The 26,657-nt window shown below is 44.0% G+C and overlaps 2 protein-coding genes across 3 annotated transcripts in view; both read left to right on the top strand.

Moving 5' to 3' along the window:
* Positions 1 to 26,657, top strand: part of LOC137522889 (apolipoprotein C-II-like) — a 596,236-nt gene that overhangs the window by 124,940 nt on the left and 444,639 nt on the right. The window lies entirely within an intron of this gene.
* Positions 1 to 26,657, top strand: part of NECTIN2 (nectin cell adhesion molecule 2) — a 170,002-nt gene that overhangs the window by 86,873 nt on the left and 56,472 nt on the right. Inside the window, exon 6 of one of the 2 annotated variants that reach the window (XM_068241424.1) lies at positions 11,951 to 12,933. The exons of the other annotated variant lie outside the window; for it this stretch is intronic. Within the exon in view, the coding sequence (XP_068097525.1) occupies positions 11,951 to 12,423 (473 nt within the window). The 3' untranslated portion in view covers positions 12,424 to 12,933. Of the gene's footprint in view, positions 1 to 11,950; positions 12,934 to 26,657 lie in introns of those variants that run through there. 2 annotated transcript variants of the gene reach the window in all.

The raw sequence follows: 26,657 nt of genomic DNA, 5'->3' as shown, positions 1-26,657 counted from the left end.
GATGTATTGTGCTATCCACGTAATGATTCCTGTGAATTTTATAAAGGAAAAGCAGAAAATCCTATTCTAGGAAGTGGCCATCTTGCCAAGCTAATGCTGACATCATATCCTCCCTGACTCTTGTTTTCCCCCTCCCTTCTCTTGCTCATTGTGTATTAATTAGCTGCCCTCCTCCCAGAGTCTTCAGACACTCCCACTGAGGTGTATACTAACAACTGCACTGTCTTTTTTATTTATACATCCAATCACTGAAGGCTAGTACACACTAGCAATTTTGATTGACCAATGATTGCTCAATTTTACCACCTCCATGTAGTATGAGGGCCAAACAGATTTTCAATTCTATGCAGATTATATAGGTAAATGGTCATACTACATGGAGGTGGTAAAATTGAGCAATCATTGGTCAATCAAAATTGCTAGTGTGTACTAGCCTTTAGTCACCTCAGCCTTGCTTGTAAACACAAGTAATCAGATGGTGTTTCTGATAAGCAGCTAGGCAGGGAAATAAATGGAAGACGAGGAATATATTATGGATAAAAAAAACTCCCAGCATTCAACTCTTTGGCACTAGGGCCAGTGCTCCTAAAGTATGTGATAACTCCAAACCATAACAGCAGAAAACGTTTTGCAAGGTTTGAATGCAGGATTAGCATCTTTATCCCTTAATACACTCAGACCAGTTGCTGTTGAAATGTTTTTTTATGGTGACAATACCGCTTTAAAGGGGCATTCTAACCCAGGATCCCAATCAGTAGCTGATGCCCCCTTTCCCACGAGAAATCTTTACCTTTTCTCGAATAGATCATCAGGAGGGTCTGTATGGCTGATATTGTGGTGAAACCCCTCCCACAGTGTGATGTCATGACCATGGGTACCGCCAGTTTCCTGTCTGTGAACCTCGACTTTTTTCAACTGCCGGCGATCAGCAAAGCGCTGCTGCCCAAGTAATCACATGGATGTACTCTTTCTGCAATGATTGTGGCACGTTTGCGATTATTGCCGATCCCAAACGCGCTGCATGCAGCATTTTCCCACCAATTGTGTTGTGATTCTCATTCACTAGAATAATGACAAAACACAATCCTCAAAGTCGCTGAAAAAGTAAAGCAATTGCAGTGGTTGCTATTTGCATGTACAAGTGTGATTGGGGCCTTACTGTAGTGTGCTATTTTCGGTTCTCCACAGAGATGTGAATAGTGGTAATCCTTAACAAAACAATCCTACTCTGCTCACACCTCCGCCTCGCACAGCGGCTGTCCTTGGAGAGGTTTGGTTGGACTGTATCATGAGATTATTATACAAACAGTGCTGGGACTGGAGCCCAGAGTAAAATACTCATTTGTAAAATGGCTCTGTAGCTACGCCATCGGCTCAATCCCTACATAAACACACCTACATAAGTATTTATAGTAATTTTTGCATGTGTAATGTTAGACACTGCTCTAAATAATAATTTGTGATTGTGTCTGATGATGGTTTCTGAATGACTGCTGTACAGACATGCTTCCAGGCAGGCTGTTCTGTGTTAGAGTGTACCAGAGCTCACTGCAATAAAAAGATTTATACTTACCTGGGGCTTCCTCCAGCCCCATCTGCTCTGTCCTCCGCTGCCCGCAGCTCTGATACCAGGTCCCCTCACTACCATCAGTCAGAGCTAGTTTACACAGAAGACGTACGCTGTTTGCGTATCTCTCCAGCAGCCGCTGGGAAGATACATAGAGGGTGCACTTCTCTTACGTCAGACTGGCCCCGACTGACGACAGTGACGGACCCGGTATCAGAGCTGCGGGAAGCGGAGGACGGCGGTGTGGGAGCAATCAGAGCGGATGGGGCTGGAGGAAGCCCCAGGTATGTATAAATATTTTTATTGCAGTGAGCTCTGGGTCTATTTAAAGAGGACCTAAACTCTTTCACAGGAGAGAAGAAAAACTCAGAGAAACGCACCTTGTGTGTAGTTATTGATAACAGCCTGTCTAACTCTTTTCTGTAAATAATGAGCCACTGTAATTTGAGCTGTCATCTGTCTATGTGCTGTTCACGCAGGTTATATGTAAACAAAGGAGGTTAACACTTTGTGCTCCCAGCAAACCAGGAAGTAACTACACTGCAGCGTCTCTAAAGGAGCTCTATCAGCTGTAACAAGGAAATGTTTCTCTAAAGGTGGTTATGCTGTTGCTTATCTTTAAGAGCAGAGAGGAAGTCCTGGGTTTAGGTTCGCTTTAAGCACCAGGTAGGGGGAGGAGGAATGGGAGGGGGCCACGTTGCCAGGACTACCATAAAACTTCTGCAACTAGTGGTTGCTTGTTAGTGGACAAGCATGACTGATGACTAAATTGTCTATGGCTCACCACACACCATACAATCTTGGTTGTTCACTCTTACCACTTTCATGTAGTATCAGAGCTTATCCAATCAATCATTCAAGGTATTTTCAATCTGTTGGCCCTTATACTACATAGATTTGGTAAATCTGTACAACCAAGATTGTATGGTGTGTGTTGAGCTTAACACTAACATTATGGGACATCTGTATACACAGTAGATTTTAGCCCATCAGAAATGAAGTTGTGGTTTGCATTTAGCTTAACCGGGGGTATCCTGTAATACTGCTAACTCAGAAGTCCCACCTACGGAGCTATACGCAGTCCATCGCTTGCACTGCGGAAGGTCAGAATAGACTGAAACAGCTGTCTAAGTTGGATTGTATTGATTTGTGAAGTCTGTGGATGGAATATGCAGGAATGCGGATGGAATATGCCCTAAAGTGATGTGTTGTAGGTGTTGCTGCTTATTCACATAAAAATGAAATGTCATAAATACATTCTGTACTAAGGCGGCCAAAGTTGCATTTGACATGTATTTTGAAGGTCATCACTGGTATTGCTTAACCAACTCAAAACCCTAGCCAAATACAGACCCAAAATGCATATGTGGACTGTTATACTTGCCTACACATTTGTAATGCCATCCAGTAGGTCATGTGATTTGTTCATCCCCAGATCGAACTTCAAGCAAGGATTGAACTTCATCCCGATTTAGTAACTGATGACCCCTTTCCCATGAGAAATCCTTACCTTTTCTCGAATAGCTTCTCAGAAGGGTCTGTATGGCTGATATTGTGGTGAAACCCCTCCCACAGTGTGATGTCAGGACCATGGTCCTGACTATTTCCTGTCTGTGAGCCTCATTGCATTGTGGGAAATAACTGCTTTTTCCCATTGCTAAGCTAGCAGAATCTCCCTCTGTGCATGGAACTCTCAGTAACTGATCACCTGGCAGAACTAAAGAGGTCACCACTAGTGATAAATTTCAGAAAGTAGATTAGGGAGATGAAAGATTTTACAATAGGCAAACACTGACTAAATGATCTATACTTTTATATTGTAAAAAAAAAAAAAAAAAAAAAAAAAAAAAGCAATGTTATTCATTATTTTCCCTACAGTTCCTCTTTAAATTAGCAGCCTTCCAGCACATAAAGTCATATACAGGGTCTAGCTTCCTAATTTTCTATCTGCTCAATCTGTAGACCGATATATAAAACAGAGGCTGCAGAATTTCCAGTGAAATCTCTTTAGTACGCGCTTAATTTGCCCAGAGGAAACCTTATTTTGTTAAACCACAGATCAGCCCTGATTATTTTGGTTTGTTATTTGTGTCTATTTAGTTTATTTAGAAGGTACAGGGAACACAGTACAAATATTTTTACTTGAACTGCATTGCATAACAACTGCCACATCTCATTCTCGTTCCCTGGCACCAAAAATAAAGCAAGCATCTTCCTTTTCACAACTAAAACCGAGCTGACAGGCTGGGGAGCCAGGCTAGATACAGAGACAAGTCTCATTTACTAAGGGGCTTTTTTCACTCTGACCAATTTGACTGGCTGTCACAGTAATAGTCTGTCCAGGAACTACACTGATTGGCTCCTGGCCATTACTATGGGACAATAACTGCGGAGTGACACCATTCCCAGGCCTCAGGTGCATACTGGAAAGCACAAACATCAGCGGGGGAGGCAGATAAACAGTCACATATGGTCTTATTTATGCTTTTGTTTAATTTATTTATTTGACATAGTCAGAAACAATACTGCCCTTGCACAGTTCCACTAATGTGCTGTTAATTCAGTGGACCATTTTTGTAACTCTTTATTTTTTTTTTGCATAATTAAAGGTTAACCATACCACTCTTAAAGTGCACCTGAACCCTTAAACAGGACACAAGAAAACACAGAAAAATCCATCCTGTGTGTATTAGAGAGAAGAGCATGTCTAATTGACCCTCCTCTGCAAGTAATCACAAGTGTAATTTAATCTCAGCTGTTACAGCTCAGAAATTCGTCAGTCTCGACAGACGCAATAAATGTTAACCCAGGAGGTTAACCCTTTCTCTGCTTTCATGAAACCAGGAAGTAGACACACTGCAGATTTATTGCAGGAGTTCTGATGTAACAAAAGTGTTTCTGTAAAGGTTATTATGCTTTTGCGTATCTTTTAGAGCAGAGATGAAGCTCTGAGCTCAGCTCTGCTTTAAAGAGAAACTGTAACCAAGAATTGAACTTCATCCCAATCAGTATCTGATACTCCCTTTCTCATGAGAAATCTCTTCCTTTTCTTAAATAGATCGGGGGGGGGGGGGTGTATGGGGGGGTCTGTGTGGCTGATATTGTGGTGAAACCCCTCCCACAGTGTGATGTCAGGACTGGAGGTTTTTTTTTTGTTTTTTTTTTACAACCTAAGCATTCCCCTGTCTGTAGTATTGCAATCACTAACGCATGTTTTAGTACACACTAACACACATGGTGTATGCTATAATGCAGACCCCGTCGCGTCAGATAGTGTGACTGGTGTTCTAATGCTGGGAATACACAGCTCGATTTAGAGCTATTTAGATGGCTCGATTGATGACCTCCGACATGTCCGATCTCCCGCCCGATCGTTTCCGCGCTCGATTCTGAACGGGAGACAATAGAAAAAGATGAGAGAAAAACGATCGGCGCGGAATCGAGCTGGAAATTTGAGCCGTGTATTCCCAGCATAAGAGTAGGGGGTGAATTAATAAACTTGCCTTAGTACTTGGAATGATGAGCCAATATAGGCAGCTTGAAAATGCACCAATCAATTTAAACCTGGGTGGGACTTGCATAGACTTGCATTTTATGCATATATTTGCATAAAATTACATTTGCATAGACTCAAAAAATTTCCATATCGGTGATTAATCCTAATCCGTACTTATTTGGTATGTGGGAGGGAACTGGAGTGCCTGTGAGAAACCCAAATAAACATGGAGAACCTACAAACTCCATGCTGATAATGTCTAGGCTGGGAATTTGCCCCCTGGACTGTAATGTTGCAAGGCAAGAGTGCTAGCATTACAAACAGAATGAGCATGTTTCTGTGTGTATGGCCACTATAGCAGGGCTGTGGAGTCTACACAATCATCATCCGACTCCCACTCCCCAGATTATGAAACCTCCGACTCCAGGTACCCAAAATTACTCCAACTCCTCGACTCCCGACTCCGTAGTCTAATACTTACCAGGGCTGTAGAATCTGTAATACAATTATCCAACTCCTCCGTTTATGAAACCACCGACTCCAGGTACCTAAAAATTGCTCCGACTCCCCAACCCCAGTATATATTTTTGTCACAGTTAATCTAGCTGTGCTGATAAACTTGCGCTCCCAGGTTGGCCTCTCCTTTTTGTTTTGATCTGAGCATTGCCATGAAGTGTTTCCAGAAATCTGTTTCCTCTACAGGTGAATAACTTTCCACACAAGTTCCAGTCAGCGGCCATTTAATAAACACCATAGTTTCCACTGAATCCTGTTAAGTTGGAAGCGGAACATGTTCTCTTTGTGAAACTGCCCCACAAATAACTTCTGTTATGGCAACTGACTTGTCGTGTACACCCCTAACTTTAAAAAGAAACCGTAACCAAGAATTGAACTTCATCCCAATCAGTAGCTGATGCCCCCTTTTACATGAGAAATCTTTACCTTTTCACAAACCGATCATCAGGCAGCTCTGTATGGCTGATATTGTGCTAAAACCCCTCCCACAGTGTGATGTCTGGACCATGGTTCTGACATCACACTGTGGGAGCCTTGTTGCATTGTGGGAAATAACAGCTGTTTACAGCGGTTTCCAACTGCCAAAAAGCAAGCAGCATCTCCTTCCAGTGATATCACCTACCAGTAGTAAAAAGGTCACCATGTAATAAATGTCAGAATATAAATCATGGAAACGACAGATTTTACAACGGGCAAACACTGACTAAATCATTGATACATAATTATTGTAAAAATGAAGCACTTTTTTCATTACATTGTTTTCACTGTAGCTCCTCTTTAACAACGAACTTGTCGCTGGTCGGGGATGGAGCGGCGGTCAATCAGCGGCTCATATCGCTGTGGAACTTTAGATATGCTGGAATCTATTGAAAATCTAGTGTGTGTGTGTGTGTGTGTGTGTAAATCTATTCCGATCAGAGAGAAATCATTCTCTTGGTTTGTGGCAGTCTACAAGTGTATGAGCACCTTGAGGCCGGTTTTGCATGCTTTTTGCATTGTGGTGCTATGCTCCTGCCGCATTCCACTGTAATGCAAAAAAATACAGTCTTATGACCCTACAGCAGAGTGCGCTACCGGGTCATATGCATAACACCGCCCCCGCTCAGTACTGGGCAGGAAGTGCGTCACTGGGATTCTGGTTGATCTGCGCATGCGTGCTGCACTACACTCCATTGTTTACACTATATGCGTTGCACATAGATCTTCCTTACCCCAAGCACCATGCGCTAAAGGACAGCTGAAGAGAGGTATATGGAGGCTGCCATGCTTATTTCTTTTTAAGCAATACCAGTTGCCTGGCAGCCCTGCTGACCCTCTCCCTCTAATAATTTCAGCCGTAGACCCTGAACAAGCATGTAGCAGATCAGGTATTTCTGACATTGTCATATCTGGCAGATTAGCTGCATGCTTGTTTCTGGTGTTATACAGACACTCCTGCAGCCAAACAGACCAGCAGGACAGCCAGGAAACTGGTATTGTTTAAACGGAAAGAAACATGGCAGCCTCCATAGTCTTCTCACTTCAGTTGTCCTTTAATCATGGTGCTTGCAGTAACTCGCTGCTGACCTTGTGTTGGCTTGGATACATCCAGCCCACCACAAGGGACCGCAATAAGGGCCTGAGCCCGCTGACGCAGTTGTGTCCACTACTGTCTGCTTTTCAGCATCTGTAACATTGATGTGTAACTGAAAAGCGGACAAACCTGCATCAGTGGGCTCAAGCTCTCAGTGTAAGTCTCCATAAACTTTCATTGCTTCTTGCGGCTCCTTGCAGCAAAATAGTGTAACACAACACAGGTTTACCCTGCAAGTGTAAAAGTGTCTTTAGGTTTATACTGGTTGCTAGGAGAAGAGTATAAACTTTTCTATGATAGCATATTTTTTAAAAAAAATTTTTAAATGTAAGTATTTATATATCGCTGACATATTACGTAGCGCCGTACAGAGTTTGTCTTGTGTCACTAACTGTCTCTGGGAGGGGCTCACAATCTAATCCCCACCATAGTCCTATATCTCATATGCATCATAGTCTAGGGCCAATTTAGGGAGAAGCCAATTAACTTGTCTGTATATTTGTGGGATGTAGGAGGAAACCCGTACAGACACGGGGAGAACATACAGACACCTTGCAGATGTTAACCTGGCTGGGATTCGAACCGGGAGCCTTGTACTGCAAGGCGAGAGCGCTAAGCACTATGCCGCTGTGCTTTTATTTAGAACAAAACTCAAAACAAAATCAAACAATCACATTATCCAAGCAGTCATACTGATTAGAGTCCAAGCGTTTGTGTAGGTCACTAGCAAACACATGTCGCCTCTTGTTCTATGTGTGAATACAATTATAAATATAATAAAGGAATAATAAAGAAACTGTATTTCTTTAGCAGCTGAAGGCGACTTCCTGTTGAATGTTATTAGTACACAGGGCTCTCTCTATGTATTACATTGCAGTGTAATTCAGGCCCGTTCTGCGCTCGTGCTGTGCAGGTTATTCCACAAGCATTGCCCGCTATTCCCACCTGCCTCTTGTTTTAATAACAATATCAGCAATCGCTGTTCTTTCAAAAGGACTCCTAGTGGTATAATTGCTGTAAACTTTGAGCTCAGATTAAACATTCCACAAGGTAACTTTAGAGGTCGGGGCGATTGCCAGGCACACTGCCGCTGCACCAAAATAATACAAATCCATTTATACTTGTAGAATTCTCAAGTGTCTGCATTTAAAGCTCTGCATAAGAGGTATACTTGTAGCTAGCAGCTTGGGGGGGGGGGGGGGGGGGAGTTCATTGACCACTTTAGGTAAAATTGTGCCCAGGGAAAAAAAATAAATGTGGGAATGAGCAATTGCCAAGTTTAACCCTAAGGAAGCATCGGCCTTGATAGCATTCATTTAGATGAGCAGTTGTATGGTTTTTATATTTCAAAACCGTAGTATGAGGGTATTCTATTAAAGTGGACCTGAACTCTTGCACAGGACAAAAGGAAATCCTAGAGAAGTGTACCCTGTATGTATTTAGAGAGTTTAACCTGTCTAATTCCCCCTCATTGTGTCTAATCACTAGTTGTAATTTGATGCCTTCCCTGTGTCACATGACTACCTATGGCAGATAAGCCCATTAGAAAACACCGGCTGTAACAATATGTCTGCTTCCATGAATCAGGAAGTAGAAACTGTGCTGATTTATTTTAGGATTTGATCAGCTGCAACAAAGAAATGTTCTTTCTTTAAAGGTTATTATGCTGCTGTGTATCTTTTAGAGCAGAGAGGACGTTCTGACTTCAGGTCCGCTTTAAAGAGAACCCGAGGTGTGTTTAAAGAATGTTATCTGCATACAGAGGCTGGATCTGCCTGTACAGCCCAGCCTCTGTTGCTATCCCAAACCCCACTAAGGTCCCCCTGCACTCTGCAATCCCTCATAAATCACAGCCGTGCTGTGAGGCTGTGTTTACATCTGTAGTGCCAGTCTCAGCTGCTCCCCTGCCTCCTGCATAGCTCCGGTCCCTGCCCCCGTCCCTTCCCTCCAATCAACAGGGAGGGAAGGGATGCAGGCGGGGACTGGAGTTCTGCAGGAGGCGGGGAGAGCAGCAGACTGACACTATAGAGATAAACACAGCCAGCTCTGACAAGCTGTTTGTCAGCAGCGTGGCTGTGATTTATGGAGGGATTGCAGAGTGCAGGGGGACCTTAGGGGGGTTTGGGATAGCAACAGAGGCTGGGCTGTATAGGCAGATCCAGCCTCTGTATGCAGATAATATTCTTCAAACCCACCTCGGGTTCTCTTTAAGGAAACCTTTTTATTTTAGACACACAGGCCCATCTGCAATTCACTTTTTTTCTGGAGTTTTTTCCTAGGATATAATTTTTTCATCTTCTCTTTTAAACAACTTTTCAGCACTTTGCAGTTGAAAAAGTAATAAAAAGAAGGTGAAAAGTTACTCCAACTTTATTTTGAGTGTTTTTTCTTTCTTGCTGGTGGGTTAAAGGGCATTTTAGGTGTGAAAATATCACCTAGGAGAAAAGGTTAATTGCAAATGGGCCAAATGTTCTGATTTATTTCTCTACATAATCCCCTTCCTTTAGTACATCTTCTTTTCTATAAGGTTCTATAACTTATCTATAAGGTTTTCTATCCCTTGGTTGTAGTAGCATCACACTCTTCGCCTATGGGTAGGATGATTGGCTGGAATGCTTCATGTTAATACTGCTGAATAAACAGTTACCAGCATTCTGCAGTCACGTGACAAGCGTTGCAGAGAGTTCTAGAATAGTTATGGAACTATTGAACACTGTATCCTTAATGTAGTCCCTCTCAAGGTATCCATCTGAAAATGGCGCCTGTGAATAATGGCGCACAGTGTTGCCGCTAATCCGTTTGCCGCTTATCGCTATTTAACGTTAAAGCCTTATTGTTATTTAGCGTTAAAGCCTTATTGTTATTTAGCGTTAACACACAGAACCCTCTCTGTACCTATCCCTAACCCTTAAACCCCCCGGTGGTGCCTAACCCTAACCACCCCCCTGGTGGTGCCTAACCCTAATCACCACCTGGCGGTGCCTAACCCTAACCACCCCCTGGTGGTGCCTAACCCTAAGACCCCCCTGATGGTGCCTAACCCTAATCACCCCCTGGTGGTGCCTAACCCTAACCTTGACAGTGTTACATTAAATCCATTCATCGTTTTGCAGTTAAATAACTTCTGCAGTTTGGCTTATGTAGGGCGCTATTGATAAATAACGTTAGTGTGTGCCACTATTGATAAATAACGTTAGTGTGTGCCACTATTGATAAATAAAGTTAGTGTGTGCCACTATTGATAAATAACGTTACTGTGTGCCGTTTTTCTTCTTTTTTTCCCTGTGCGCCATTATTATGCAGTACTAACGATAAATAGCGATAAGCGTATCTTTTTAATGCGGCGCCATTTCTATGCATAGGCACTGTGCGCCATTATTCACTGATCCACAAGCTGCCATCTATCCCAGCATAAACATGGGCATCTCTGCTCACCCAGTTCAAGTGTGAACATTCTTGGATATCCCTCCGCCAGGTAGACGTTACAGCAGTCATGTTATTGCTGTAAATACAACAGCGTTCTGAAATCTGTGGATAGTGTAATGTTTTGCCACATGAGTGCAGTTGTTCTAGTCTCCCATAGCTAAACACACAGCTAGCAAAAAGGTAGCGATGAAAAGGTTATATAGCTGTAATACCGTAAATAGAAATGACATGAATTACTCACGCTTGGCATTCTTCAGCTAGTGGCCTCTAGTTCACTTTATTTTTATTTTTACTTTTTTTTTTTTTATATTGATGAAATTCAGCATTTGTATCCTCATGGAAGCGTGGTAGAACCATCTTCTCAGAATTACATTTTCTGTGTGATTTTTCTGTTCTTTAATTCTGGATCACCCTGTTTTGCTCTATATCCATGTTGCTTTTCATGTTGGCTTTTCTTGACTAAATTTGCCAAATAAAAGCCAGATATTTTGGCTGTACTGTCAGAGGGATCCGCATACAGGCTTCAATCAAGAACGACTGTACGTGTATTGATCGAACAATAAACTTTAGACATCTGACCGTACACCGACTATCGTTTCGGGGCTAATACGGTCCCCTTTCTCAAGGCAAGGGCACCGCATTGGCCCCGAAATGATCGTCGGTGTATGGTCAGATGTCTGTACGTGTATTGATCGAACAATAGACATGAATTGTTCCTGATTGAAGCCTGTGTGTGGATCTCTCCTTTAACTGTATGGACTGTTGCTGCCTTGGGGATCCTGCACCAGCAGCCGTTGCACATAGGTGTGCGATCCTTATCGTTTAGATATTTTGGCTGGTCACCAAGGTTGATTGCACAGTCCTGCTTTGCGATCAAATGGCCATTGTAATGTTTTGATGAATTTGTCTGTGTATAAATTGCCTAGATGCTAAAGTTTTTGGCATATCATCAGTTTTGATCATAAGCTGCACTGTGTGGTTGAGTGGCTCTGTTGTCTTTTTAAAGTTTGCAGTGTGTTTGGGAAGTCTTCCCAAGTCTGGGAGTTTTGTGTGTGGTCCATGAATGCATGCCTTAAATTTTATATTAAATATATATTTTTGTGCACCTCAACGATGTTCTCGTGCATGTGTTGTGTCCACCCCCACATTTTTTTTCATGTGCATGTAGAAACCGCCATCAGCATTTTAGACGTTCCTACAACGTTGCATGTTTCCATCGCTGACTTGTTCCACCTTGGTTTGTGCATGTTTTAGAGTTTTAGAACTGTCTGTTTTTGATACTATGAATCACTGATGTTGGGCTGGGTGGGGGCAGATGATTTGTTTTGTACTCAGGCAGGCTACAGTATTGCTATCTTTCTCTCATACCTAGAACATGCTGTCGAGACCCAGACTAACACAGGAGCCATCATCGGGGGGGTTATCGGGGTGATTCTGGTCCTTCTTCTACTGGCTGCCATCGTCTTCATCGTCATCAAGAGGAAAGGACTACACAGCAAGCAGGACAGGGGTACTTATAACCCGAAGACTCGTGTGTTCGGCACAGGAAAGCCGCCTCAGGAGTTTACGTACCAAGATGATGGTGAGTTGGACAAGCCTCTTAAAGGCCCTGTCCCTATGAGAGACAGTGGCCTGAGCCCCTCCTTGGGCGAGGACGACGATGAGGAGGAAGATGAGAGGATGAAGTACAAAGTTCTGGAAGATGATGAAGAGGAGGAACGATTTAACGAGGTGGGGCCCATGTTGCAGCTTAGACCTCACCCACAGATTGACTCTTATCTGGATGATGACATGGAGTCCCAGACTGATGGCTCTATCATCTCCAGGACTGCTGTCTATGTGTGACACTCCGCTTAGAGTTCTCCTATTTGTAGCCTCTACAAGCACCTGGACTTCAGAGTGTTTCTTATCCGTCCCAGTTGTATGGACCGTAGAGTGTATCTCTACCCACCCTTTTTTTTTCCCCCCACCACGCATCATGACTCTTATCTAACCTCATTGACATCATGAGCCATTCAGACTGCAATGTACATATAATTACTCCCCCTTATAGAACTGTACTTTTTCAATCAGGTATGTGCAACCCAACTTTTATAAGGAGGGACCTTATTGTCTACAGAATAACCTGTATCTGTTTACTGTCCATCCAGGAGGCCCCTTTTTGCAAACACAACCAGGGATTGTGGTGAGAATTTCCCGCCATTCCCCTCGACTGTCCACCAAAGATGCAGTGTTTTACTCTTCCTTCCTAAGGAAATTTATGGACTCTTACATAAGAGTATGGACTGTTCTCTGTATTGACTTTGCCTGTATCACTGTGCATCTTGGTGACCCTCGTTATGTCGGGGGGGGGGGGGGGGGGGGGGCTGGATGTGGAGCAGGTGCGGGGAGAGCCACGCGGATTTCCAGAACTTCCATTTGCTGTGCCAGGAGCCAGAAGATGCCATTTGCAGTTTTTACAATGGGTAATGATTGGGGTTTGCACTAATAGAAGTAAGAGGGACTGATGAAAGGGTCAACGTGAAGGAATTTTGACCTTAAGACAATAGAGAGGGAGGGATGGGGGGGTGTTTTTTCTTTTGATGTTCTGCTTTTTATTTTTTATTTTGTATTTCTGTAAAAAAAAAATAAGAAAAGAAATTTTAATAAATACAGAGAAATATGTCCTGTTTTATCAGACAACCTGTGTGCAGATTTCTTTTTTTTTAACTTCTGGACTTCTGATGTGGGTCAGATTGAACATTTTGTTGCCTCGAGATTTTATGAATGGAAAATTTCGAGTTAATGAGAATCTGTTAAAAATTCATGTTTGTAAATATCAATCTCCATCTTAAAACTGCTTTAATAGTGAAGTTTTACACTATTCAAATAAGTCCAAAGAATCGCACAGCGCGTTCACCTGTTTTGGAGGTGTTGGACCAAGTAGCTGAAGTAGTCTTAAGTAGCAAAGGGAGGTCCACATACCAGACTCTTAAAGGACTTACGAGGCCAAATGCGTTAAATAAGTGAAGTACCTGCAAGATGTCTAAATGCACGGAGGACGCCGCCCGCGCCCTCCGTGCACTTCCGCCGGGTCCCCCTCCTGAAAGCGCCCCCCGTGCCGCTGGCAACCCCACGGGCTGGGTCGGGCTCTCCTGCCGCTCCCAAGATGGCCGCCGGAGCTGGCCGCGGCTGCGCAGTCCGCATTGCCACGAGTGCGGCTGCGCAGCTCTAGGGCCAACCCCTCCGAACCACGCACTGTAGCGTGGATCGGAGGGGTTGGCCCTAGAGCTGCGCAGCCGCACTTGCGGCAATGCAGACTGCGCAGCCGCGGCCAGCTCCGGCGGCCATCTTGGGAGCGGCAGGAGAGCCCGACCTGGCCCGTGGGGTCGCCAGCGGCACGGGGGCGCTTTCAGGAGGGGGACCCGGCGGAAGTGCACGGAGGGCGCGGACGGCGTCCTCCGTGCATTTAGACATCTTGCAGGTACTTAACTTATTTAACGCATTTGGCCTCGTAAGTCCTTTAAGGAACTTGCATTTATTGTTCCATCACAATACACATCCGACCGTATTGCCAACGATTGTTTCAGGACCACGCAGTGTCCCCTTGTACCTTATCTGTAGTGTGCCTTGACAATGGGGACACTGTATGGTCCTGAAATGATCATTGGCAATACGATCAGATGTGTATGGTGATGGAACAATAAATGCCTTTGCCTCCCTTTGACTAGCATAAGCCAAAGTAGCAAACCTGCTTCATTATGAGCCAAGGTGCCTGTCCCCCATTGATCACTATCTGATTGGTTTATGATCGATTGCTTTCACATCTAGCATATTGATTTTCAATACATTCCAGCTGGAAATCTATTGCAAAATTGATTGAACCACAGTGTAACTGTTCAATGCAGTGCAACGCTATGGCCTATCAATTAGTTGACTACCATACCTTCCTCACTCTGATTAACAGCAATTTTGCATCCTATTTGAGCGATACTTTTGATAGATTTTTTTTTTAAATGTTAAAATCAATATAAAGTACCGTAGATTGATCTGACATTTTGGGGTAATTAATTCCTGGCATATTCAATCAGAGATATATGCATGTGTGGGTAGCTTTAATCCTCAAAGGGGAAGGGGACGGGGGGGCTCTCTGTGTTTTTGTTTGCTTCAGTTTTATCAGTGCAGAGTGGTTCTAATGCTAGGTACACATGATACAATTTTCTGGCAGATTCACCTGCCAGATCTATTTTCTCCAACATGTCCGATCTGAATTTCGATCGATTTTCTGATCTATTTCTGTTCCCTTGTATGGACATCGATCGGAAAACCAATTGAAATTCAGATCGGACATATTGGAAAAATTCGATCTGGCAGGAAAATCTGCCAGAAAATTGGATCGTGCGTACCTAGCATTAAAAGATTATGACCCAAAGCAAAGCTACTAAGGTAAGTACAAGGTACCCCTCTGCATTGTCTATTTTTTGACTAAAGTTAAACTTTCAAACCTCCCTTCACCTTACCATTCTCTCTTCTCCCTGTCCCATTCACTCCCCTTAACAGGCGGAGAAGAGGAGGTACTGGAAGGGGATAGGAGGGAACATTGCAGCTTCTTCCTGTCTGACACTTTGACTTTAGCCAAAAGTCATTTTTCAAGGAAGGATTATGGGTTCTGGGGATACGAGGAGAGGCTCGGACAATGCACAGAGGTATGGGGATCAGCATGAATACCTCTGAGCATACTATAGGTAGCTTAGCCTCAGTTTAGGGAACCTAAACTGAGAGGGATATGGATGTTTCTTTTTAAAGAGTAACTGTTAGCCCCCAAATTGAAATTTAAATCTGTATTGCAATGTTTTATTTAGTATTTCAGTGAACCAAAAAGCCAATGCAGAACTTTAAATTAAATTTAATTTTTTACAATGTAACCTTTTTCCCCGCTCCAGACGCAAAGCCGCATATCTGATACTGCTTAGCATGCAGAGCATGCCTATGTCTGCCCGACCCCCCCCCTCTCCCCACCAGGACCAGGTGCCAATATATTCTCCCCACCAAACAGCTGACCGCTCTGACACGGAGAGAGAGCGTCAGCACTTCCAGCGCCGTCACCGCAGAGCAGCCGCCGCCGTGCATCTCTCACATGTGATTCTCTCACATGTGACTCGGCGGCGGCTGCTCTGCGGTGACGGCGCTGGAAGTGCTGCCGCTCTCTCTCCGTGTCAGAGAGAGGGAGGCACTTGAAAATGTTTGCTTTAATTGACCAGTTATGAGCTTGGGCTAGGTGTGGACAACCCATGTAAGATCTACATTTTTGAAAGAGGACCATGCTAAAGCACCTCTTCTGTTAAAACGTTTGTTCCCTCACTACCACACTCTACTGCCAGTAGTGTATTAGGTTAACCACCCTGGCGTTCTGATTAAATCGCCAGGGTGGCTGCGGGAGGGTTTTTTTTAAATTAAAAAAAAACTATTTCATGCAACTGAAAGTTGGCTGCATGAAAGCCCACTAGAGGGCGCTCCGGAGGCGATCTTCCGATCGCCTCCGGCGGCAAGGAATAACACGGAAGGCCGCAATGAGCGGCCCTCCGTGTTTCGCTTCCCTCGTCGCCATGGCGACGAGCGGAGTGACGTCATGGACGTCAGCCGACGTCCTGACGTCAGCCGCCTCCGATCCAGCCCTTAGCGCTGGCCGGAACTGTTTGTTCCGGCTACGCTGGGCTCGGGCGGCTGGGGGGACCCTCTTTCGCCGCTGCACGCGGCGGATCGCCGCGCTGCAGCGGCGATCAGGCAGCACACGCGGCTGGCAAAGTGCCGGCTGCGTGTGCTGCTTTTTATTTGGTGGAAATCGGCCCAGCAGGGCCTGAGCGGCAGCCTCTGGCGGTGTTGGACGAGCTGAGCTCGTCCAGACCGCTCAGCAGGTTAAGAATCATTAGTAAAATAACATTTCTGGAAACCTGAAACTTCAGATCAGTGTGGTCACAAGACCTAGGTTGACCCATGACAAGACAAGCTTCCTCTAAAGCACAGGTGTCAAACTCCAGTCCTCGAGGCCCATATCCATGCCAGTGTTTAGGATGGACTAAGAAATGTGTTCTACTTGATGAATCACACCTTTCCTGATTCAGTTCCATCAGTTAACTTGAGCTGTGCCAAAAATGTGTGAGACGTTTGGACCTCGAGGGCTAGAATGTGAAATCTCCGCTATTAAGCCTGGTAAACGGCTTTAATTTTGATTGGCCAATCACTGACCAATTTTATCACCTCTACAGTGGGATGCGAAAGTTTGGGCAACCTTGTTAATAATCATGATTTTCCTGTATAAAGTGTTGGTTGTTAAGATAAAAAATCAGTTAAATATCATATAGGAGACACACAGTGATATTTGAGAAGTGAAATGAAGTTTATTGGATTTACAGAAAGTGCGCAATAATTGTTTAAACAAAATTAGGCAGGTGCATACATTTGGGCACCACAAAAAAGAAATTAAATCAATATTTAGTAGATCCTCTTTTTGCAGAAATTACAGCCTCTAAATGCTTCCTGTAGGTTCCAATGAGTCTGGATTCTGGTTGAAGGTATTTTGGACTATTTCTCTTTACAAAACCTCTCTAGTCCATTCAGGTTTGATGGCCTCTGAGCATGGACAGTTCTCTAACTCACACCACAGATTTTCAATTATATTCAGGTCTGGGGACTGAGATGGCCATTCCAGAACATTGTACTTGTTCCTCTGCATGAACGCCTTAGTGGATTTTGAGCAGTGTTTAGGGTGGTTGTCTTGTTGAAAGATCCAGCCCCGGCGCAGCTTCAGCTTTGTCACTGATTCCTGGACATTGGTCTCCAGAATCTGCTGATACTGAATGGAATCCATGCGTCCCTCAACTTTAACAAGATTCCCAGTCCCTGCACTGGCCACTCAGACCCCCAGCATGATGGAACCACCACCATATTTTACTGTAGGTGGCAGGTGTTTTTCTTGGAATGCTGTATTATTTTTCCTCCTTGCATAACGCCCCTTGTTATGCCCAAATAACTCCATTTTAGTTTCATCAGTCCACAGCACCTTATTCCAAAATGAAGCTGACCTGTCCATATGTGCTTAAGCGGCTCTGTTTGTGCTGTGGGTGGAAAAAAGGCTCCTAGTATTTAAAATCTTGCACCGCATACTACATGCAGGTGTTAAAATTGGTCAGTTATTGCAGAGGTCCCCAACCTGGGGTCCGCGGCCCACAGGTGGTCCACAGGACATTTCATGGGGGGCCGCAGCTTCAGCCTCACTTCTAAGCCTCACTGACGTCACTGACCATGTTTACACCGCGCTGGGACAGCCGCAGCAGCGGTCGCACGCATCATCGCTCTCCAGCCCCGCCCCTTAATCTGTGCGGCCAATCACCCCCTTCCTCATGCGGCAGCGACGATATGAATATCAGAGGCTCAGTCCCGCCTCCTGCATCAGTGGGGCCATGCTGTGTATCTCGGAGGCCTTATGCCACGCCCCCTTCGTCAAGCGCATATATCGGAGGTGCCAGTGACCCGCCGTCCAATCATCATTCCCCCTCCTAAAAGTGCCAACCTCCAGTGCCGCCCCCTCTATTATACTAGCCAATGAATGGCTACATTTATTGCATCACTGCGACGACTGTTGTGTCGCAGTGTAGTCAGAGCAGCGTCTGGGCGCCATTAGAGAGAGGAGGGTGGGCTCAAAAAGGTTGGGGACCCCTGAGTTATTGGACAGTTATAATTGAAAGTTTGTACCAGGCGTTACAGTTCCCAGAAGCCTGCACCTGGGGATACATTTTGCCCTCCCTTCCTACTGTCTCCACCAACCCCCTTCACCCCAACGCGAAGTGAGTAGTGACAAAACTTCTCTTCTTACCCAAAGACAAGAGGTGAGCATTTTCATACATATATAGTTATCCTAACCTCTTTAGGACTGTCCGCTCTGGTCCCCTTAAGGACCAGAGCCCCACCCCCCTAATGGTCCCACCCTTTACTATATAATCCCTGGTTATCTAGTGGTGCCCCTTTCCCTAAACATTTCCCTGGTGGTCTAGTGGTGGCCTCTTCCTCCCCCCCCCCCCCCTCCTGCAGAGACTGACAGCAGGAAGAGAGGCTGGGTAAGTATTACTCGCCTTCCTCACAGCAGTCAGTCCCGTACAGACACATGTTCAGGGTCCTGGCTTCATGACCTCATACTCTTACTTCTACTTCAGGCAATACAGGGCTGGATGCCTAAGGGGACGGTCAGGATTAATGCCAGGAATTAAGCTGTCAATGGACAGCTTAATCGCCAGTCTCGTGTGTGTGTGTGTGGTGTGTGGTGTGTGTGTGTGTGTGCGCAATTGGCGGGAACGCGTGGACCGCCTAGTGCAAAATCTACTTTGACTGAGGCCTACAGCTACAAGCATGACGTAGATTTCTATGCCTGTTTGCAAAGGGTTAAAGTATTGGAAGGTGTGGGGAGACAATTTTTTTTTTTTTCCTTCTTTCAACTGAAAAAGAAATGTAAATAGCTGAGCAATCAGCAATCCCAGGCAGCTACAATTTTATTGTTACAGCAATTTCAGACTGGCATTTTCAGTTGATTACAAGCACGTGTTCATGACTGGTTCCCTTTCCAATCCTCTTCCATATTCGTGCCTGTTTGATAAAATTTGCAGCACAGCACACTTTAAATGTCTTCGCTTCTATTTTATTCCACCTGATTTTACTTGCTTATTACCATGGTGAAGGGTTATTCTAGAACAAACCATAAAGGTGTAGGGAGTGATATACTTTCTCCAGCTATGCCAATAGATCTATCCCAGGAAAAAAAACCCACATATATACAGTGGGATGGGAAAGTTTGGGCAATCTTGTTAATAGTCATGATTTTTCTTTATAAATCGTTGGTTGTTACGATAAAAAAATGTATCATATCGGAGACACACACAGTGATATTTGAGAGGTGAAATTAAGTTTATTGGATTTACAGAAAGTGTGCAATAAGTGTTTAAACAAAATTAGACAGGTGCATACATTTGGGCTATACAAAAAAGAAATGAAATCAATATTTAGTAGATGGTCTTTTTGCAGAAATTACAGCCTCTAAACTCTTCCTGTGGGTTCCAATGAGAGTCTGGATTCTGGTTGAAGGTATTTTGGACCATTCCTCTTCACAAAACATCTCTAGTTCGTTTAGGTTTGATGGCTTCAGAGCATGGACAGCTCTCTTTAATCACATCACAGATTTTCAATTATATTCAGGTCTGTGGACTGAGATGGCCATTTCAGATCATGGTACTTGTTCCTCTGCATGAATGTCTTAGTGAATTTTGAGCAGTGTTTAGGGTCGTTGTCTTGTTGAAAGATCCAGCCCCGGCTCAGCTTCAACTTTGTCACTGATTCCTGGACATTGGTCCCCAGAATCTGCTGATACTGAGTGGAATCCATGCGTACCTCAGCTTTGACAAGCTTCCCAGACCCTACACTGACCACACAGCCCCACAGCATGATGGAACCACCTCAATATTTTACTGTAGGTAGCAGGTGTTTTTCTTGGAATGCTGCGTTCTTTTTTTCTTAATACACAATGCCCCTTGTTATGCCCAAATAACTAAATTTTAGTTTCATCAGACCACAGCACCTTATTTCAAAATGAAGCTGACTTGTACAAATCCGCTTTAGCTTACCTCAAGCGGCTTTGTTTGTGCTGTGGGTGGAGAAAAGGCTTCCTCTGCATCATTCTCGCATACAGCATCTCCTTGTGTAAAGGGCGCTGAATGGTTAAACGATGCACAGTAACTCCATCTGCAGCAAGATGATGTTGTAGGTCTTTGGTTCTGGTCTGTGGGTTGACTCTGACTGTTCTGACCATTCGTCGCTTCTGTCTATCCAAGATATTTCTTGGTCTGCTGCTTCGAGTCTTAACTTTGAACTGAGCCTGTGGTCTTCCATTTCCTCAATCTGTTCCTAACTGTGGAAACAGACAGCTGAAATCTCTGAGACCGCTTTCTGTATCCTTCCCCTAAACCATGATGGTGAACAATCTTTGTCTTCAGGTCATTTGAGAGTTGTTTTGAGACCCCCATCTCTTCAGAGAAAATTAAGAGGCGGGAAACTTACAATTGACCCCCTTAAATACTCTTTCTTATAATTGGATTCACCTGTGTATGTAGGTCAGGGGTCACTAAGCTTACCAAGCCAATTTGAGTTCCAATAATTAGTTCTAAAGGTTTTGGAATCAATAAAATGACAGCAGTGCCCAAATTTATGCACCTGCCTATTTTTATTTAAACACTTATTGCACACTTTCTGTAAATCCAATAAACTTAATTTCACTTCTCAAATATCACAGTGTGTGTCTCCTATATGATATATTTAACTGACATTTTTTTTATCATATCAACCAACGATTTATACAGGAAAATCATGATGAATAACAAGGTTGCCCAAACTTTTGCATCCCACTGTAAGTAGTTATCTACATGTTCTACTTGAATAACAGATTTATTGTACTGTCCACCTTTTTGATTTCAGTGAATTCTATATAGTAAAAGAGAATTCTGTTTCAGGCATTTGCCATCTTGATTCCCTCTGACTGAAGCCAATCCTGATGCCCTTTACTCCCTACTTTTATTTTCCTCCTAGAAACTGCACTGTCATAGCTAACTTGCTTTGTAAACACGTATGAGCACTGCATAGATCAAATTTCAGCAGCTCAGCCAATCAGTGAGGAGCAGGAATGCGGGAGGGTAGATGACAAGCTTCTTTCTCAAAGGCAATGTAACAAATAGAGCCAGGCTGACTGAGATGAGATTTATTATAGCAGAAACATTTCTGAATAGAATGGAGTGCTTGCAATGCAGAGTGAGGCTGCATAATATTGATTTTGTGGCTGACAATCCCTCTTTAACCACTCTGCGACAGCCTATCGCAGGATGGTGGCCAGAGAGTGGCTTCCTTGTACCTAAGTCACTCACCGGTGTGCCATCTCGCGATGCGTGGTATTTGACGAGAGCTTGCGCGAGTGCTCGTAAACCAGGGGTCTCAAGCTTGCGGCCCGCGGGCCATTTGCGGCCCTCGATACAATATTTTGTGGCCCTCGCCGGCAAAAGCTTACTTATAGTTCGCTTCAGTGCTCCCAAGTAATCCGCCACATCCCCGCAACTAAACGAGGGCTGCAGAGCCCCCAAATCGCCCGGGGGCAATCCGCCGGCATTTCCTGGAAGGGGCAGAGCTTTCAGCTTCAGCTCTGCCCCTCCTGACGTCAATCGCGGCGCATCGCCGCCTCTGCCCGCCCCTCTCTGTGAATGAAGAGTGAGAGGGGCGGGCAGAGGCGGCGATGCGCCGCGATTGACGTCAGGAGGAGCAGGGGGGGGGGGGGGCAATTGGCCGGCATTTCCTGGAAGTGGCAGCCCTTCCAGGAAATGCCAGCCAATTGCCCCCCCCCCCCCCCGGGCGATTTGGGGGCTCTGCAGCCCTCGTTGTGCGGCGGATTACTTGTAATGGGAGCACTGAAGTGAACTATAAGGTAAAAAAGGCAAAATAGTTCGCTTCAGTGTGAATTTGATTTTGAAATAAAAATCAATGCGGGGGGGGGGGGGACCGCTGATTGATTGATTTCCTTATGTGGCCCAGCCTCATCCTGACTTTGCCTCCTGCGGCCCCCAGGTAAATTGAGTTTGAGACCCCTGTGTAAACAAACCAAGCGGGGCTCTGTGATCAACCTGCCAACTGTGATCGCAGCTGGCAGACAGTTAAAAAAACAAAAACAAAAAAAAAACACGAAACTGCATTTTGATTTCTACAGTGCTGCGATCTACAGCTACACAGCTGGCATGCAATCTAATCCCTCTCATAGGCTGATGCCAATGAGAGGTGATTGATGTGGTGGGATCTCTGGGGAAGGGAGGGAAGGGGAAAGGGTAAAAAATACAAAAAATGTAGGTTATTTAAAAAAACAAAAAATCTTTTAAATGAAGAAAAAAAAATTGCAGCAGCAAGCAGGTCCCACCAACAGAAAGCTCTGTTGGTGGGAAGAAAAGGAGGTAATAATAATTTGTGTGCTGTTGTATGGCCGAGCAATGAACGGTTAAAGCTGCAGAGCACTGAATTGTAAAAAATGGCCTGGTCACTAGGTGAGTGTAAGCCCGTGGTCCTCAAGAGGTTAATTCTCGTATTTGATTGTGTAACTGTGTCCCTGGTGAACTAACTGGCACTAACCACCTTTGTGATGCTGGAGGCTTGCAGGATGGAAGAACAACCAGAAGTGGACTCTTTGCATTATGCAAGGGTCCCTCTGTGAGCCCTACGGCTTCTCTCCACACTTCAGCTACCAAGGGAAAGTACTCAGGGAAAATAAAGAAATCTAACGTGTTCCCTGGAAGGGACAGGCCTCTAGACGCACTAAAATGTAACTTTTGTTACTTTGAAATAAAAGGAGCAGCAAGTAGTGTACACATAGTGAACAGAGCTGTATAAACTTTTTAGTAACTCAGTGGGCAGGGGGCTATGATTGACACTGTTATCACTGTATATATGTAATTTTACCCCTGACAAAGCCAACAAGGGCGAAACATGTCAAAGAATTTGTGTGTGACAGAGTGTATGTAAGCATTTCACTTTACAGTCTGCTATATGTGAGCGATGGGTAGAGGATTAGTGCTAGTAGGGTGGATTCCCACCAAGTCAGTAGAATGACACTCGGAGACTTCTCATACAGATACTCATTATATTTACCAGTGCATATCTGTGCTGGACTATTTACTATTCTTCCCTAACTGTGTATTTACACAACTCACGATTTACATTGTGTTACTATAGACACAGTTTATACAGCACTGTTAGTTATGTGTATACTACTTGCTGCTCCTTTATTTTAAAAGTAACAAAGATTATATTTCAGTGCTCCTTAGGGGCCCTGTCCCTTCCAGAAAGCACGTTCTATTTCTCCCCGCACTAGTATAGTAGGACTTAGAGGAACTGTAATAAAGAGAACTTGATGAATAAAATAGCTTTTTTTTTGTTTTTGTTTTTTTTTTGTACGATTTGACTCTGCCAAGAGAAAAATGCAATAGAAATGTTTTGTCTTGTCGTCCTCACCCAGATTTACAGTCTAAAACTTATCACAGATGGCGACATCTTTACTGCTGGCAACCTATATTGCTGAAGAATTGATTGGGTGTTGTGTGTCCCAAGGAAAACACCTGGGCCCATATGCAATTCACTTTTTCTCCTGAGTTTTCTCCCAAGTGATATTTTCACAACTCATCATAAAATGCATTTGAAGCCACCAGCAAGCAAGATAATACTCAAAATAAATTTGATGGTACCTTTACACCAATTTTGAGTACTTTGTCAATTGTAAAATGCTGAAGTTACTTTAAAGAGGTGAAAATTATCTACTAGGAGAAAATTTAGGTGAAAAAGTGAATTGCATATGGGCCCTGGTCTCCAAGAGTGCACTGGAAGAGGAAGGGCGCATAGCTAATCTGCCTAGGCTGTGACATCACTGGGAGGGCGGGGCTACATACTAATATACAGCATTATATATAGATGTAGGAAGTGTTTTTGATGCTGAAACTTGGAAACTTGATGTAAAAGTGGGAATTCTGAATAATGTATCAGAATCAGAATTTATTATCGCCAAGTACAACGGTGGATTGTACCCGGAATTGGTTTTGGCGCATACAGGGTCGTTGGTGAAGAAACAAAAAAATAAGAGATACATACAGTTAAGCATGGCACATACATAGACATGGGACAAGCATACATAGAACAACATTACAGCTTGTGCATACAGTTAAGCAGAGTGCAGCATCACATACAGTTAAGCATGGTACATACATATAGACAATAAAAGCAAAAATAAAAGCAAACAGAGCATTACAGCATACGTACGGTTAACTTAATACAAACATAGCAAGGCAAACACTGATAGCAGGAACAGAAAAGAGTGGGACTGGAGGAGCAGCCTGAGAGCTGATATGAGCGCTGCCATTTTCGGCACTGGACGCTACACAGCGACACGCTCCCAACAAGACAGGTGCTACCGATTGTCCACGAAAGTAGAGAGAAGAAACTGAGGAAGCTGAGGGGCATCATGATGGAGGCGGACAGCAGAGTTCACTCGGACCAGGTTGCCCGAGGAGATTTCAAGTCCGCACAGTATACAGAGCCAGAAGCCACATTAAGGCCGGCTTCACACCAGAAACTGTCAGTTTTGATGCGGTACAATCACATCGCACCGCAGCGTGAAGAAACAGCATTTGGAGATTACCGCAGTGATCTCACTTCTGGCTGCAGGACAAGCAGGAAGTGAGGCTCTCTAGCGCTCACTTCCTGTGGCGGGAATCAGGGCCGGATTTCTGGGAATGCCAGAAAGGCCACGGCCTAGGGCGATAAAATTAGATAAGATGAGAAGGGCGGCATGATTGGAGAGAGAAGAGGTCATATGTCAAAGTAAATCATCTCTTCTGGTCCCGCAGCGCAGCCAGCCAGCACCCTGCTCTGCACTAATAGCTGAATTCCAGAGTTCCCCAATCCCTGCATCTCTCTCTCACTTCCTGATGTGTTAAAACAATCAGAATCAATCATAACTGTCACTGATAATCCATTCCTCTATATGAAGGACATACAGATCGATATGAGAAATACCAGAGATTTACATTACAAAGCAGAGCGAACTAAGTTCCGCTGAGTTTTAATGTAGGCATTCACAAACATCAGTGAGCTCTGCTAGTTTCTTTTACATCTTTGACACTGACCCCGGCAGTTGTTAATTAATTTATCTAATCCTAATTTATGACTGTTTTTCTTAGCTAACAGTGGTCTCTTCTCTTAGTTAACTGTTTCCTGACTCATTTTCTATCTTCCTACCATCTATAACAGCAGGAATAAAAATGCTGTTTTCTTCCCTTTCATTGCTAAACTGTCATTTTAAAGGACACCTGAGCAGTGCTGCTCATCCAATATTCTGGTATCCGAACTACCCAGACAATCCGAATTTTTTCCACTATCCGAACTTTGAATAGCAGTTCGGATATTTTTTAAAATCCGAATCGCACTATCCGATCAAACTCTGATTTCCCATCTGAAAGAGAGAGAGATTTCTTTTTTTTTTTGAGGGGGGATTTTAGGTCCCCATATCATTAAAAAAACATGATGCTACATGCCTGATTTACTCTAAAAAACGTTTTAAAGGCAATTTAAAACCCACTTCCGGTTTTCTACCCGGATATCCAAATCCGGACGGATGTCTGGGATACTGGGTTCGGATATCCAATTCGGATTCGGGTTCCAAAATTTCAAACTCTGATATCCGATTCGGATCGGATATCTAGGTATCCGGATCCAAATTCAATCCGGATTTTGAAAAGGGGTATCCGAGCAGCACTGCACCTGAACTGTTACTACCTCTATGCTAGTAGAAGAAAAGTTTGGTATTCTTCTACTTTCCTGTAGCAGTAGAGCATTGTACCATCTTAGCCATCAGTGAAAGTAGAGAGTTTTGAATCAGGATGATACCATTTATTGGCTTAAAAGAAAGAGTAATCTTTCTGCTAATAAGCCTTCTTCAGACTTTGTTCCTGTATACTGTCAATATGTTAGAGCACACCACCATATGTACATTCAGCATTCAAAAGAGGTACGTAGATGTTTCAGCAAATATAAATAAATGTCATTCAGATGCTTTAAAGTGGAGATGAACTCTTGCACAGGACAGAAGGAAAACAGAGAAATGCACCTTGTATGTATTTAGAGAGCCTGTCTAATTCCCCCTCCTGTGTCACAAGTTGTAATTTGATCTCTACACTGTATCACCTGACTGCCACAACATCTAAGCTCATTTGAAAGCACAGGATGTTAAAAATATGTCTGCTTCCATAAAAGCAGGAAGTAGAGACTGCAGATTTATTGCAGGATTTGATCAGCTGTAACAAAGAAATGTTTTTATTTAAAGGTTATGTTGTTGCGTATCTTTTAGAGCAGAGAGGAAGTTCTGAGTTCAGGTCCACTCTAATTACAACCGAACACCCAAAGTGGGTCTTGAAAGGATGTTTGCTACTTACCTGTTCTCTGCTTTGGATGGGGTTCTCTCCATTGCACTGCCCTGCCACCTG

This window comes from Hyperolius riggenbachi, chromosome 6 (assembly GCF_040937935.1).
Source record: "Hyperolius riggenbachi isolate aHypRig1 chromosome 6, aHypRig1.pri, whole genome shotgun sequence".
Taxonomy (NCBI): domain Eukaryota; kingdom Metazoa; phylum Chordata; class Amphibia; order Anura; family Hyperoliidae; genus Hyperolius; species Hyperolius riggenbachi.
This window is presented reverse-complemented; position numbering and strand designations above follow the sequence as displayed.